A 16,081-nucleotide genomic window follows, 5' to 3' on the forward strand; every position below is an offset into this window, starting at 1 on the left:
TGGAATTTTTCTCTCGTGTCTTTGGTGAACCATTCTATTCTTTACCAACATATTTTGCAAGCTGTGTATTTTTTCAATGCAGCAATTGTAGTAGATATTCCTTTTGATGTTATCTAGTGCAATGGTTCTCAACCTATTTCCAATGATGACCTCATTTCAACTCTCTATGCTTTTTACAGCTTCACATTTAAAAACAAGAACAAATTCTTGATCTTTTACAGAACAACTTAAAAATAAAGAATGGGAAAATGTTATAAGAAAAAACTAAAATGAGTTATTTAAAAAAACAAAACATTTTCATAAGAAAACAAAGGCAGCTTTGTAACGTGTACAAGTGTTGAACTTGAACCTTCCATTATATTTTTAGTTCACTGGAATAGGTAATCAGAAATGAAAGTAAACTAGTTGTTTATTTGCATTTCAAGCAATCTTTTTATTTGTTTTACCTTTATGATTAATCTAATCTATTATCATCTAATTATAATAAGGATTTTTTATTCTTATCATAATTAGATAATCTTTATCTACCCAACCTAAAGAAAATTGCTTATCAACCTAGCTAGATGGGAACACAGAGTCTGGAAACTTTGATCTTGTGGCTTTATCTTGACTCCATGTATCTGAATTGGGTTTTAATTTCTTGTAGTTAAAAGCTTATTTGTAAGAAATTAAATATTAGCTTTTAATTATAATTTTTCTCGGCAGCGCTGAATAGGTTCACCACAATTAAATACTAACTGTTGACTATTCCAAATATGACCATCGCTTCTAACATTTGATCATACTAAACCAATCAAAGCCGGTTAAATAAAAATTTAAAAAATTGTGTCATTTTGATTTCTGCTTTCTGTTTACTGGACGTTATGCGTATGTATACCAAGGAAAAATACCTTTAGATTAATGTTTACGTAACGGTTTTTAGTTTATTTGTAATTGAACATTTAATAATTGATCTTTTTCTTCAAATTTTTTGCTGAAATAAAATACTTTGGATATGTAATATTTTAGCTGTTTATTTTATATTACAAATACTCTGTTAAATTTTAATGTGAGTTTAAAGTCTTTTTTTCTTTGAAGGGGGGATATTCTTTATCGGATATGTTTTTTATGATGTGTAATAAAAAAAAAAATTTAAAGTAAAGACTAAAAAAATATATTTTGATTATAACATATTTTATTAAAAATAAAACCATTCTGAAAAAGAAGCATTTTAAAGTAAAGACTAGTTTATTTTTCTGTAAACTTTGAAAATTTAACTGAAATTACATAAACATTAATCAAAAGATACTTTTCCTTGGTTTACACTGTTATGACTTCCATTAAACAGAAAGTGGAAGTCAAAAATGTTTTTGAATTCAAGTCTTCTCTATCTCTTTTTTTCTCTCCCATCCTTCTTCACTATCTCTCATTTGATAATGCTTTATTTTGTCTCTTTCAGAAACATTGAATCCATCCGCTATGGCAACAAGAGCTTGAAAGCGACCGATCGTAAAATGAAGGAATACTACTATCGTTGGATGTTACGGGAAGATGCTGATGCCTGTTTACTTCGACTCTTTGAGTGCTTCATGGAGAGTGCTCCCCAGATGACCCTCCAGCTCTTTCTGTTGGTCAATGACCCTCCCGTAGGCATAGGTGAGTACTTTTCTAATTCGTTAGCGAAGTAACATAAAAAAATGTTCCAGTTAAAGAGGTTAGTTTTATGTCTGTATCTTTTGTTGTCTTTTATCTGACATTGTATTTATTAAAACGCAATAGATACAGTCATAATATTGAATAGTGTTAATGTAAATGGCGATTCAGTTAGCTAGTGTTAATGTTGACAAAAGCTGCATTGACTGCGTTGATAGCCCAGATCTGTAAAACAGAATAATTCTTAGGGTTGAATGAAAGATGGGTGACATACAGTTACGGCAAGGAGCAGAGGTAAAACACTGTTGACAAAACAGAGACAATATAGAGACATTGTCTCGTTGAGAGCAAACAAAGGTTTTCAGACCAGCCTCTCTCCAGAAGCTGTGTGAATGATAATCTTGATGAATGTTACTGATGTCTGTGCACATTACTAATTTCTTGAAGTTAGAAAATTTAGTTCAAGATGCAAATAACTAAAAAGCTACAATAAAATTAGTAGATGATGGATGAGACTTGTCACAGATCATCAAACAGTCAGCATGATCTTCTTTTGATTCAAATCTGGATTCGGGAAGTGTTACATTTAACCACTGAGCTGAGTGTCACTAGTTATTGTAAAAAACTCACTTTTCATCGCAAGTCACAACCCGATTGAGAAACTGGTTGTTCTTGTTACATAAAAGAACGGAAGATGAAACTTTATAATGGTGTTTCTTTTGGATCTTGTTCAATTCGTGAGGCACCCATTTATCAGGATTTTTTGTCTTTCCAATCTCTCTCTCAAGTGGTTGAAAATCATTGTATACATTACATTTAATTCAAAAAGCAAGTTCTCAAACAGTTATGCATGGATTGGCTTCAACTAAGGCTCTTAATTGATTGGTGTCAACATCATCTTTAAGACTCTCATCACCACCATGAAATTTCTTAAACCACCATTGTGATGTGCGTTCAGTAGTGGTTCCTGGACCAAATGCTTTGTTGATATCGCAAGCTGTTTCAGCAGCTTTTCGGCCTAGCTTGAATTGAAATAAAACTATGAATTTGTTTTTTATTCCCTAAATTATTTTTCAGTATTTTGAAGGGTTTTTAAGGGGGCATAGTATGGGCACAACCACCCATTCAAAAATTAAAATATTTCATATATGCATTGAATTTGAATCCGTCATGAGACACCAATGAAGCAAAATTCCCTGAATTTCAATTTCTTTTTAACTCCTTAAACCTTCCATTTTTGATATTTTCTAGAATCTAAGTCACTTAATAGATCTTGATCAAAATTGGAATAAGGATTTTACTCAACATCAGCAAATTACAAGAACATCATCATCGGATAATGATGGACAGCCAATAAGAAAAACATGGATTCTGTTAATGCACTATATCTTAAGTAAGTTCAGGGTACTTATGTCATTACTAACCAGCAGAGTGTTACCACTGTCAATCAAGAGAAGAGTGTATCAGATATGTGTATGCTATATGATGATAAATAGAAGTGAAACCTGTTTAGTGAGTATATAGGATATGAAAGTGTAGTATTTGTCTTCTGCCAGAAAAAGATCTTTAACTAGGTAGGGTGAAAGAGCAGATGGATGAGAGAGAGAAAGATATAGAGAGTGATAAAGCAAAGTAGAAGAGAGAGAGATTTTAAAGATGCTGCATATCCTTTTTAACTCTTCTATTTTGTTTTTCATGCCGCTGGATAACGCCAGGTAGCCATGCTACTTAATTCTAATTATGAGAAATTATATTAAACCGATTGATCAAATAAAAGTATTTGAAATGGGAATAAATTCTTCACTAGTCAATGCCTTAACTCTAAGTTGACATGTCACATGAAAAAAAAATCTGGATTTTGCATTTTGTCTTTGCTTTTACATAAAAAATTACCCATAATTCATTGTTGTTTGGTCTCTTTCTCGTGTGCTAGTAAGACATTTCACTAATTGCAACATTAAAAACAGATGTTAGTATTGCTGACATTGCACTGATAGCTTTTCCAAAATTTATTGCCAGAATGGAAAGAATTATCCTATTGTTTATCACATGAAACAAAGCAATAGAAAAATATGTTATCACTGTTTAGTTATTTACTTGACTCCTTATTAGGGCAGTTAGACAGAAGGTCAGTTTTTAATGTGGGGAAACCCAGCTCCCCAAAAAAGGTACTCTGGATTGAGGTGAGAACAGAAAATATAAAGTGTAGGATACAACTTCTGCTTTTATTGCTTATTTTGTTTTCATTTGTCAAGTGTCATATTTTTCTGCAACACCCCATTTGTGTGTGTAATATATATTCAAGGAGAGTAGAAAGTTGATCTTTGGTTTACCTTCAGTAGCCGCATAACTCTCGCTTCCTTTACTATTGGCAAAATTTTTACATTGAAGTACTATTTTTTTAATATATATATTTATATATATATATGTGTGTATAGCTAGAATTATAGAAAAAAAAAAGCAGTCAACTATTGTGTTGATCTTAACAAGAATATTTTTGTTGTTGAAAGGACGTTTTCCATGTCCGAGGAGTCAGTCTTTTGATAACCAGATAAAATAAAAGGTCAAGAGTTTCTCAGTGTAGACTTTACAGTTGCGCCTAGTTAGTTTTGTGCCATTGTTTCCAAGTATTGATGGAATGTCTCGGTGAATGACCTTCCTAACTGATATAAAAGTAAGATCTCACTAAAAACAGAAGAAATGGCAATTAATTTTGGCAACTATTGCTAAATATGAATGTTTCCAAGCACAGTATTTAATTGCTTGCGATACCTTTGTGCAAAGTGTGCATTCCACAGTCATTTGCCTATTAGTCAAGCGCAGAGACACTATCTCAGTGATTCGACAGAAACACCCAGCGGTAGATCTTGTTTCCTGGCTAGGGCAATGAACGCCGTTCTTCCCCATTCCCAGCATGCCCCACCCCTAAAACTGAACATTTGGGAGTGCTTGAGTATAAGATATGCCTGAGCGATTAGATTGGGTTGACCTTCTTCTAAAGGGTTGAGGGTACCGGATTGACAGTTCCTGGCTGCTGTTCCCGACTGGTAGTACAGGAGCCCTAACTCTTTGGTAGCGCTTAGAGCGGCTGCTCCATCAACAGTTGAATAATATCGGGTTGTTTGCAGTGCCATGACGCGCATGGAAAGGGACCCTGCACTCATCCCCGGTGGGCTTTCCTGAGGCCACAATCCTAATTGGAGAAAGGTCAGCTGATGGTCTACTTGTGATGCATGTCTGAAGCTCCGCATAACCTCTTGTTTAGCTCCCCCTTACCGAAACTCTTTAAAAAATATGACGACAGTACAATCTAAAAATAAGCTTAAACCAGGATTAGGGACAAACAAATTCAACTTGCCTCCTCCCTTGAGGCTCTCATTCACAAATATCCGTGGGCTTAGAACTAACTTAGCTGATGTTGAAGCATTTCTCTTAACAAATACCCCGGATATCTTAGCACTAAGTGAGACTAACCTACACTCCTCCATTCCCTCTAACCACTTTAACATGCCTGGATATCTCCCACTCTGCCGTAAGGACTCTGACAGACATATGCACGGACTTGGAGTTTACATTCGTAATACCCTTCCCTTGACTAGAGAAACAAACCTAGAAACAGATGATCAAGCCTTTATGTGCTTTAGACTAAACGTGCAACACAGTATTAGCTACTATTATTTTCTCTACCGCTCTCCCTCGACTCAGGACTGCTCCATAATAAACAAAGTATCTGACAGCATAGACACGGCACTGTCCCTCGACACTAGCGCACAAATACATGTGTTTGGTGACTTTAATGTCCACCACAAAAACTGGCTTGGATTCTCTACTCACACAGATGCAGCGGGCAGCACAACCCATAGCTTCGCTATATCTCACTCCCTATCACAAATTGTTACGTTTCCAACCCGTTTCCCTGACCAGGAAGAACAACACGCATCACTTCTAGATCTGTTTTTGACCACAGTTCCCGATGACTGCATAATGAAGGCCCACAGCCCACTCGGGAACGCTGATCATGCAGTGATAATGGTTGAAATCGCCCTAAACTCTAGACCCAAAACTGAAGAGCCAGTGCTCAAAACAACGAGATATTATAATAAGGCTGACTGGGAAGCCATCAGGGAACTAATTAGAGATGCTCCATGGAAAAATATTTTCTCTCTCCCTGCTGAACAGTGTGCAAACGAGACCACTGACTGGTTCAAAACTGCAATCGAAGCGCATGTTCCCATGTGGAAATTTTATAGCAAGCCCCACTCTCCCCAATGGTTTACGTCGACTTGTGCAACTGCCATTACTCAAAAGCAGCATGCATACCGTAGGTTTAACCGACATAAGTCCAATTCAAACAGACTGAAGTATATAGAAGCTAGAAATAACGTTAAGAAAGAAATAGCGACAGCTAAGAGAGAATTTACGGAAACCACTAAAAAGCGCATCGAAGCACAAAAACTAGGAACTCGAGACTTCTGGAAAATCTACAACAGTGTAGTAAATAATGGGCAATCAACAATTCCCCCACTAACCAACAATCACGAGATTGTCTCCTCAGCAACCGACAAGGCTAACATGCTTGCCAGTCGGTTTGCCTCAAACTCCACACTGGACCCTTCCAACCACCCCCTACCTGACTTTCCTATGCGGACAGATGCCACACTAGACGATCTGAAAACCACCCCTGCTCAGGTGCATGCTATCATAAAAAACCTTGACACCTCAAAAGCATGTGGACCCGATCTTATCCCAGCTGTGCTATTAAAAAAGTGCTCAGCCGAAGTAGCTCCAGTTCTCTCCAAACTCTACAACAAATGTCTTAATGAAGCTTGCTTTCCGGGCTGTTGGAAAACTGCTTCTGTTGTACCAGTATTCAAGAATTCTGGCGAAAGGACTGACCCATCAAATTATCGCCCCATTAGCCTCCTCCCACTTTTTGCAAAAATATTTAAGACCATAATTAACCATGCTCTAGTCCATCATCTTACAGATGCGAAACTACTGACTGACAAACAATATGGATTTAGACAAGCCCGTTCCACAGCAGACATCCTCACTGTGATCTCTGAACGTATATACCATTCACTGGACAAAGCGGGGGAAGGCAGAGCGGTAGCTCTAGATATATCTAAGGCTTTTGACAGGGTATGGCATGAGGGTCTCCTCAGTAAAATCAGATCATACGGTATCACTGGTAGAATACTTAACATAATTAAATCCTTCTTAGATAAGAGAAAAATCCAGGTAGTCCTCGACGGTCGCACATCTAAACAATATGATATAAATGCGGGAGTGCCCCAGGGTTCTATCCTTGGACCTCTATTGTTCCTGATATTCATAAATGACCTCCCCGACAACATTGCCTCTGAGATGGGTATATATGCTGATGACACTACACTCTATGGCAGACACGACAGGAAGACGAATGAACACATTTCTAAAGAAATGGCAGAAACACTAGAGGAAGACCTCCAATCTGTAGTGGAATGGGGACAAAAGTGGTTGGTCGCGTTCAATGCTGCCAAGACTAAACTAGTTTCATTCAATAATTACAAGAAACCCTCTCTACCACCCATAGCAATGGCCAACGACTCTTTATCTGAGAGTCCATCTTTCAAACTCCTTGGCCTAACGTTCACAGGAAACATGAGTTGGAACAATTACATTGAAGGCATTGCCAGGGCCACTGCAAGAAAGGTAGGCTCTCTCTACCGTGCTAGAAAACTACTAACACCCGAAAGTATCCTGTACCTCTATAAGGCCACCATTCGCCCATGTATGGAGTATTGCTGCCACATCTGGGCTGGTGCATCTGCTACTAGTCTCTCGCTCCTTGACAAGGTTCAAAAGAGAGTCGCAAACCTGATAGGCCCTGAACTGGCATCTAAGCTTCAGCCTCTGTCCCATCGACGAAATGTTGCATCCCTCTGCCTTTTCTACAAGTATTTTAGTGGTGAATGCTCTGACGAACTGCAATCACTTGTGCCCCCACGACGCGAGCACCCCCGACAAACCCGACAGGCTACTAGATCCCACCCCCACACTGTAGAGGTCCCTAGATGTAAAAGATCTTTTTACTCCAATAGTTTCTTCCCCAGAACCGCAAGACCCTGGAATTCCATTCCAGGTCCCTGCTTCCCCAACAGTACTGACGTGCAGAAGTTCAAGTGTAACGTGAACCGACACCTTGCTGCCCAAATCCCTACATAGTACCCCAGTATTTGTTGCCCCTGATAGTAGCCCCCTACACCAAAGTGGCAATTTGCCTTGTTTGGGGTGAAAATGTAATAAAAAAAAAAAAAAAAAAAAAAAAAAAAATTCCAAAATTCATATTTGTTTGCACTTTTTAATTATTTTCTTGCTTCCCTGATTGTACTAATATGTTGAAAGTTTAAATGTAATGTGAATAGACATCTCATTTCTCAAATTCTTTCCTAGTGTGTCTGTAGACATGGTCCCAAATAGTAACCCCTTATGTTCAAGTGGCAATATACTTTGTTTGGGGTGAATAAGAGTAGCTATATTTTTTGTTTGGGTCATCAGGAAGTTTTGAGTCTTTCAATATCATACTCTCCTCATCAATCCAATCCTATCGGAGATAATCTGTCTCCAATATACTCTCTAATTTTTAACTGGATTTTATTTATTATGTTACCCGCCTATTTGGAGGTTGTGTGTTGAGCGAAAAAAAAAAAAAAAAAAGTGGTAGTAGGCAGGCAGGCACGAACCTGTATCGCGATGGAGGAAAATAATGTGAAAAAAAACGTGATGTCTTTGTCGTAGTGTCTATCACCAAACTGGAAACGATGAAGATTTAAATTAAGGCTAGTCAATCGAAAAGAGGGGATGAATTTCCAAAATATTGGCGAAAAAAGCGACCCCTCCCTGTAGAAAAGTGCCCAGTTGAGGGTGAAGGAATTAATGTTTTTAGCCAAGTTTTCAATATTTGTCATCTGAAGGGCTGAGCTTCAAAACAATACAGATCTCGTGAAAATCCGTCACCTCTGCCAAAAGTTTTAGGCAGACATATAAACATGCATACATACATATATTTAAACAGATAGGTGAGATTTATATTATAGATGGATGAGCATATATGACACTGCCTTGTACCTGATTAGATATTGCAAATGTATGATTTATTTAAGTAGTCTTTGGAAGATTAACACCTTTTTTATTATTTAGCAAACAGGTAGTGAAATGAAAAGTAATCTATTAATATAATTTTCTGGGTGCCATTTTTCTTAATACTGATCTTTTTTATTTACAAGTTCCTGTAAAGGTTCTTTTTCACCTAATATGAAGATAGCAGTCCAAACCATGTAAATAATGTAGATGGTGACAGCTTATTTCAAGAATATTGCAAATGACTCAAGTTTTATTTTTCTAATTTTTGGTTTCTTTTATTTGTTTTTGCACTGATTTATAATAGTTGCCTTCTCCTTGATAGTCATCAGTGATTTTTCAAATCATATCTAGAGATCATTTGTCGATATTTATGCTGACAACACAATTATCCATGGAAAACACTAATTGTACCAGGTCAGGTATACCAGTTTCCTGATCTAGAATATTCTGAACATTGATGTGGTTTTCCCTTCTCTTTGTAAAACTCAATCATGTTCTGCAAATCCCAAAACAAAAACAATATTCCTCTATAAAACAACCAAACACTATAAATAAATATTTGAAAAATATAAAGAACTTGAAGCATAAAAACTTTTACAAAAATGACTGGATTCAACATTAAATAACTCTAACAACCGTACTTGGCCTTCAGGACAAGATCAAAGTGTAGTATCTGTTCTTCAGATGCTACACTTCAATTTCTTGTTCTGTCAGTGGAGGAGAAATCCTTCACGACTGAGATAATTTTTATTTTTGTTCCTTTACTTCACATTAAAAAACGACCCTGGTGTCTAACTCTGTCCCATGGGGAGGCATTGTAAATAGGAACTCTAAAATGGTTGTTATGCAAAAAACAACCAAATGAACCATCATTGAAAACCTTGTCAGTCTGCGTAGTGTGTAAAAATGTGATGAAACATGGATAGAAGTGATGTACAGAGATTAGTTTTATCGATTTTGATGTTCAGAATCCTTATCCTCTTATTAGTATAATCTCCAGATAAAGTAAAATGTTTTACTTTTCAAAAGATTAAGAAAATATACTTATATTTAAAAAAAATAAAGCTATCTGTGTAACACATGAATTTTGTAGCAAAACAAAACATTAAAATTGTTTTCAAATCATTGCCTGAATTTCTGACATCAAGAATTAGATACATTATTTCGATTACTGTTTTCATCAATTAATTAATGTTGTTTTTTTATAAGGAATTTAGATGTGGAATCTGAAAACTTCATTGATTATATTTTGTTTTTACCGCTAACAAGGCACATTACTACTTGAACCTAAGGGGCTACTATTTGGCACGGTATCTACAGGGACACTATGTAACGAGTTTAGCAATGAGATTTCTATCATATTACATTTAAATTTTTGCATATTAGTGTTTTTCATATTTTTATTTTATTGAAAAATGTTTTTTTTGTTTTTCATATTTTTATTCTATTAAAAATGCCTTTTTTTAAAAGATGTTTTTATTTTCAATTTATGTTAATTAGTGATATTTTTAATTTTTACTGATGTTTACCTTCTGATGAAAAGAGTCTATCTTTGAAAATCTATGAGTTAAGAATTTTTTAATATAATTCCTAGTCTAGAATTTTTGATGGATTAATAAATATTGTAATGTATTCAATTTTTATTTTCATCACCAAATATATATACTAGCATGGGTACTCGGTGTTGCTTGAATTGACATGAAGTTCCGTTTGAAACACACCTGCTATACTAATCATTTTCATCATAGGCAACGTGAATATTCCCACAACAATTTCAAAAATAAAAGAACGGATAAAAACATGTAAATGTAATCGCCCCAAAAAAGAAGTACCTGATACCCTTTCAACCAGATATTTTGTCAGAAGGGATACAAAGAGAAGAAACTATTCTCCGGATATTGAGCTCACAAAAAAAAAAAAAAAAAATAGCAGTGAATGCCCGTGCGATCGCAAAAAAAAAAAAAAAAAAAAAATTAATCAAGTAGGCAGGCTCGAACCCGGCATGCGAATGAAGGGGAAAATATAACTTGGGATGGTCACTGTGAACCTAAAAAAAATAACATTTATAAACGGGTTTTTTCAATTTTCTTTTTTTTTTCTTTTTCGAGGGGAGGGGGAGCCTTTTTGTTTTTAAAAGTTTAAATTCGAAGAAGTCAAAGATTCTGCAGTAATTTTTCTAATGTAATCCCCCTCCTCAATGGAATTTGTCACATTCTGGGGTTTGTTTTGTTTATGAAATTGTTAGGTGAAAGTACGAATGGTCTCATAAAAATTAATTACATTTATCGTTATCTTATGTTTCAAATGTAATTCCTCCCCCCTCCCCACCATCAAAAAAAGAAAAACAAATTGTATTTGTCATATTTTGTCCCTCCTTCCCTCAATCGGCAAACTGGAAAAATGCTAGAGGTGACATGTCTTGTTGAGCATTTGATGGCCAAAGAGTGGGTGCTCATTTTACGTTAAATTTATATAGAAAAGTGATCCTCCACTCTAAAATGTTAAATTTTTTTTTCAAAATTTCTTCTTTCATATTATTTATAAAGGCTGTTTAAACGTATTAGGCCAAAAAAAAGTAAATTATTATTATTTTTTTCTAAGGGATTAAATGATGCTGGGTCATGTCGTAGAACATTACCTTTTTTTTAAATTAGAAAGTTAAGTTTGTAATCGAAGAGATTAACGTGTAAAAAGAAAAAAGTGTTGAATTTAGAGGAAGGGCAGTAGATCTTCATCTTTTTTGAGGTGTTAAACGACGCTGGGTCACATCGTAAAAATTTACCGATTTCTGTATAGCCGTTTAAAGAATAATAAAAACAAACAAATGAAATCTTTAGTTTTTTCGTAAGTGTTTTTTTTAATATTTAAAAGCCCAATAAAAGCCAAACGTTTTTCTATCTACACGGAATTATTTTTCCAGCTAGAAATTTATTGAAATTACAAAATTATTTCAAAATTATTTATTATGAGAGTTTGTTCTTTTTTCTAAATCATATTTAGAAGTGTCTAAGGGCAAATGACTCTAAAAACAAGTTTTTAAAAACGTCGATGTTGGAAATAATAATTCCAAATAAATTAAATTAAATTTAGTATCAATATAATTGTTGTTTAAAGTTTATTAAATAACAATTTTAAATAGAACACTTAAAACAATTCTCTCGCTAAAAACATTAACCAAGATACTGCTATTTAGTAAAATCGATTTTTAATGTAAAAGGCAAATGAGGTGATCCCTTAATTGTACATTTTGCAAGAATGATACTATATATAGAAATAAATGAAAGATTAAACTAAGAAACGTTTTGTGTATATTAATCAAACTGTGAACAAACAAACAGACAGGAATACGAATTTATATATATATATATATATATATATATATATATATATATATATATATATATATATATATATTTGAAAAATACTCATTCCAGGACAGGTAAAATGAATTTCCCAAATAGAACAAGTTCGTACCACTTGTTGAAGGTTGGTATTAATACAGTTTGACCGTGCCAACCTCTAATCATAATTCCCTCCTTAAAATTCTCTCTTAGACTTGACACCTTTTCTCCAGCTAATCAACGACGTTTGAAGACATTCACTGGATCATATAATCAATCAAGTGTTTTACAGGCTTTGAACCAACCGTTCAAAAGAGAAAAAAATATGATTACTTGTCCAGCCACTTTGTTTATCCAAGTCAGCAAGAAGGGAATTCAATTGATTGAACATGGGACTTAAATAAGATTTTGTGCTCATTTTTTTTTTTTTTTTTAAATAAGGCAGCGAGGAATTAACTTTTCATCCATCAACGTTTTGAAAATCTGGACAAATGACAAATCTATAAGAAAGATTAATCGTTCTCCATTATAATTAAAATAATTGTGGGTTGCTATAGAAAGTTTATCTGATCCCAACAGTTAATCAACAGGTGATATTTTATTTTCAAATGAAAATACCTTTTCTTGGTCTGTCCTAAAAAATGGTATTAAACATCTACAATCAGTTTTTATTTTAAGAGAGATTTGCCATATCATTATTTAAGGACACCAATGAAATACATCTGATCTGAATGGTATACTGGCTGTAACTCTCTCTCTCTCTTCCTCTCTCTCTCTCTCTCTCTCTCTCTCTCTGGGAATAAAGTCATTTGGATACTGTAAGAAGTAGTCTGTCTAGTTGATGTTCATATGCCAGAAATTCTAATTAGATAAGGGCCAAATCACTCCAATGGTACACCTATTCATTTATATCAAAGAACATTAGTACATAATACAATTAGAATGTGTTATTGCTACAAAAGAATTAAACAATAGACAAAACAGACTGAGGGGAAAGTTCATAAATCTTAGCTGTGTTTTTTTTTTTTTTTTTTTTTCTGTTGTTTGGTTTTTTTTTTTTTTTGGTTTTTTTTGACAGGTACCATGTTATCGGAATAAAGCCAATCAATAAATGTTGTGCTCCAAATAATCTAAAAATAAAAATTGATCTTTTGCCAAACCATTTGTAAATTATTTTATGCTGAAATGCATATTGTAAACATGTTACATCTATTGATACATGTTACAATGATTAATGAAGTATAACCATTAACATATTTATTTAACAAACTTGTAGATTAAATAGTAATGTAGAAGCCACTGGCTACGAAATGATTAAAGTCAATAGACTCGTATTGTTTACTTTCCAAACTGTCATGGTGAACATGCCTATTTCCAGGATTGGTTTGGCCTTTGGGACAAGATCAAAGTGTTGTATCTGTTCTTCAGATGCTGCACTTCAATTTCTTGTTCTCTGTCAGTGGAGAAAAAATCCTTTACGGCTGAGACGATTTTTATTTTTGTTCCTTTTCTCCACATTAAAAAACGACCCTGGTGTCTCACTCTGTCCTGTGGGGAGACATTGTAAATAGGAACTCTGCTTTCTTCAGTTCAAGTGAAATAACTATTTTAGGTGTACCTTACAAAACGATACATTGAAGACAAACTGACATTTTATCAATAGTGCAAATGATAGCTTATATCTATTCCAATGAAATGGATGAATGTGCTGTTTTCAAGTTAGAACATATAATACTTGGTTTTAGGCCAGTTTTCCTTTACTGAATCTGGAAATCATTACCATTTTCCATTTTTTTTTTAAATATATGCCTTTACTAGAAATTCCTATATTCTAATGCATTTAGTAAATGTAAATAAATGGTGGATATTTTTTTTTTAAATATTTCTTTTCATTCTAGAAAATTATTGGCAATGCAGGTTTGAAAAACCAAATTAAGTTGTTTTTTATCCTAATGAAACATCACTATCAAAGTTCAAAGCTACTCAAGAATATACGTAAGTGAGATTTTCATTGGCATGATAGAACAGTACTATAAAAGGAAAGTCCTAGGAACATGTTTACCAGAAAAAACAGTTGGAAATAAGTCATACACCATCCACTATGGCTATGAAATTCCTACAATTGTACCTAGAAAATGGACCTATTAAACCTGACATAGTGATATGGGACAAGAAGCAACCTTAGTACTAGCGTCCCCAATGATGCTTGGTTAAACAGATGTAAGAGGAAAAAGATAACGAAATGTTAACGTACTACATGAACAGAAACTGGAATCTTAGGGAAGATCTCCAGTAATTATAGGAACTACCAGACTGATGAAAAAGAATTTTCAAACCTACATGGCAAATATACCCGGTGAACTAAGTGCAAAAGAGATACAAACAATTGCACTTAATGGGACAGTTAGAATCTTGAAAAGATCTCTGGGTTGGAATGTATGAGGTAGCGAGTAAATGTTTGGCTAGAACAAAATAAAAAAAAAATAAAAAAAAGGAAGGATCGAGAACTATGGTTAACTCATAAGGCGAATTGATAGATGTCTATTGATATTAGACTTGAAAACGACCATGTTGTAGTTTATAGAAAACATTCATATGATAATATGTTCCATAGATTGAAGTTCTTGGAAATAAACTCTGTTCATGGATGTTCCATTTGATTTTTGGTACACAGAGGAAGAAATAGTTCCTTGCAGTGTTGATAGAAAGACGAGTTCTTACTGAGGTTTTACGCTGGAGAATTGGAGCTTAAGTTCAGGAAGTTGCCAGATCAGGTTAAGAATGTCAACAACAGAATAATTTTAGATGAAATTAGATGAATTCATAAATAATGGTAAAATTAAAATTTCTATTTTACTTTGTGAAACACATAAAATGAATTTCATGTCTTGAGAAACATAAACGTCTGTACAAAAACAAAATTATGTACCATATCGTTGTTTTTATTTCATCATTGTTTGAAAAAAAAAACATACACAAGTAATTTTTGTCTTTTATTCCAGATGGATTTATTTTCATAAGAACTGGATAAAAAAACCTATGAATCTTACTACATTTATACAATATTATTCAAGAACAAGTAGATTGGTATTTTTATTTATATTATTTGGATTCTTCAGACTATTGTTCTCATCTTGAGTGTTAGTTTCACAAGGTTTCGGTCAATGTAACCTTTGACCTTTTTCAGGTGTATTCTGTCGAACTCTGAAATCTTTCTAGAATCTGCACAGAATCTCGAACAGAACCCTTTATTTAACTCATGAGAGTAGCATGCTCTCGTTTCGTCAGCCATGACTGGGTAGAAGTCTTAAGTAATTCGCAGTTGTAGTTTTGAGTGTTGTCTACACTAAGAATTGAACCTTCAACCTTCAGAAGAGTTTAACTTTACAACTGAATTTTACCAATTACTTTATCCGCTATGTGAAACATTGCAAAAATAATGTTCAAGATAAGAACAGTAGTCCAAAGGATCCAAATAATATAAATAATCAATCCTTATTTAAAAAATTCAGAAACATTTATCTGGGCAGGAGCAGCCCGATGAGTGCCATCCAGCCTTAATAGAGTTCAAAACCAATTTCGAAACCTAGTAGGTGATGCTCTTTCTCTTCCTTGCAACTTCTTTCCCACGGAAGAGACCTTGTGAGTCTGTCTCTGTTCTATCGTTATTTTCATGGCAAGTGCTCGACTGAACTCCAATCTATGGTTCCTCCTTGCCAAACTTTCACAAAAACATTCGACTAGTTACGATTTCCACCACATTCTATCTGTGCCTAAATCTAAATGCAAATTCCATGGACAGTCTTTTTTCCCAGAACTGCCCGTCTGTGGAACACTGTTCCACTGTCATGCTTCCCAGTTTAATACAACATGGTAGCCTTCAATCCAATGTAAACAAGTTCTTGTTGAGCCATCTCCATAAATAATCAAATTCTACCCAATTTATACTATTCACAATTACTACACTACCGCCTTACATTCAT

The 16,081-nt window shown here is 34.4% G+C and overlaps 1 protein-coding gene across 1 annotated transcript in view; it reads left to right on the forward strand.

Moving 5' to 3' along the window:
• LOC145290224 (XK-related protein 6-like) overlaps positions 1 to 16,081 on the forward strand; it is a 63,949-nt gene that overhangs the window by 26,663 nt on the left and 21,205 nt on the right. The window contains exon 2 of the mRNA XM_080136469.1: positions 1,439 to 1,635. Coding sequence (XP_079992595.1) covers positions 1,439 to 1,635 — 197 coding nt within the window. The remainder of the gene's footprint in view (positions 1 to 1,438; positions 1,636 to 16,081) is intronic.

This window comes from Euprymna scolopes, chromosome 2 (assembly GCF_053919585.1).
Source record: "Euprymna scolopes isolate OS-2025 chromosome 2, ASM5391958v1, whole genome shotgun sequence".
In the NCBI taxonomy this organism is placed as follows: domain Eukaryota; kingdom Metazoa; phylum Mollusca; class Cephalopoda; order Sepiida; family Sepiolidae; genus Euprymna; species Euprymna scolopes.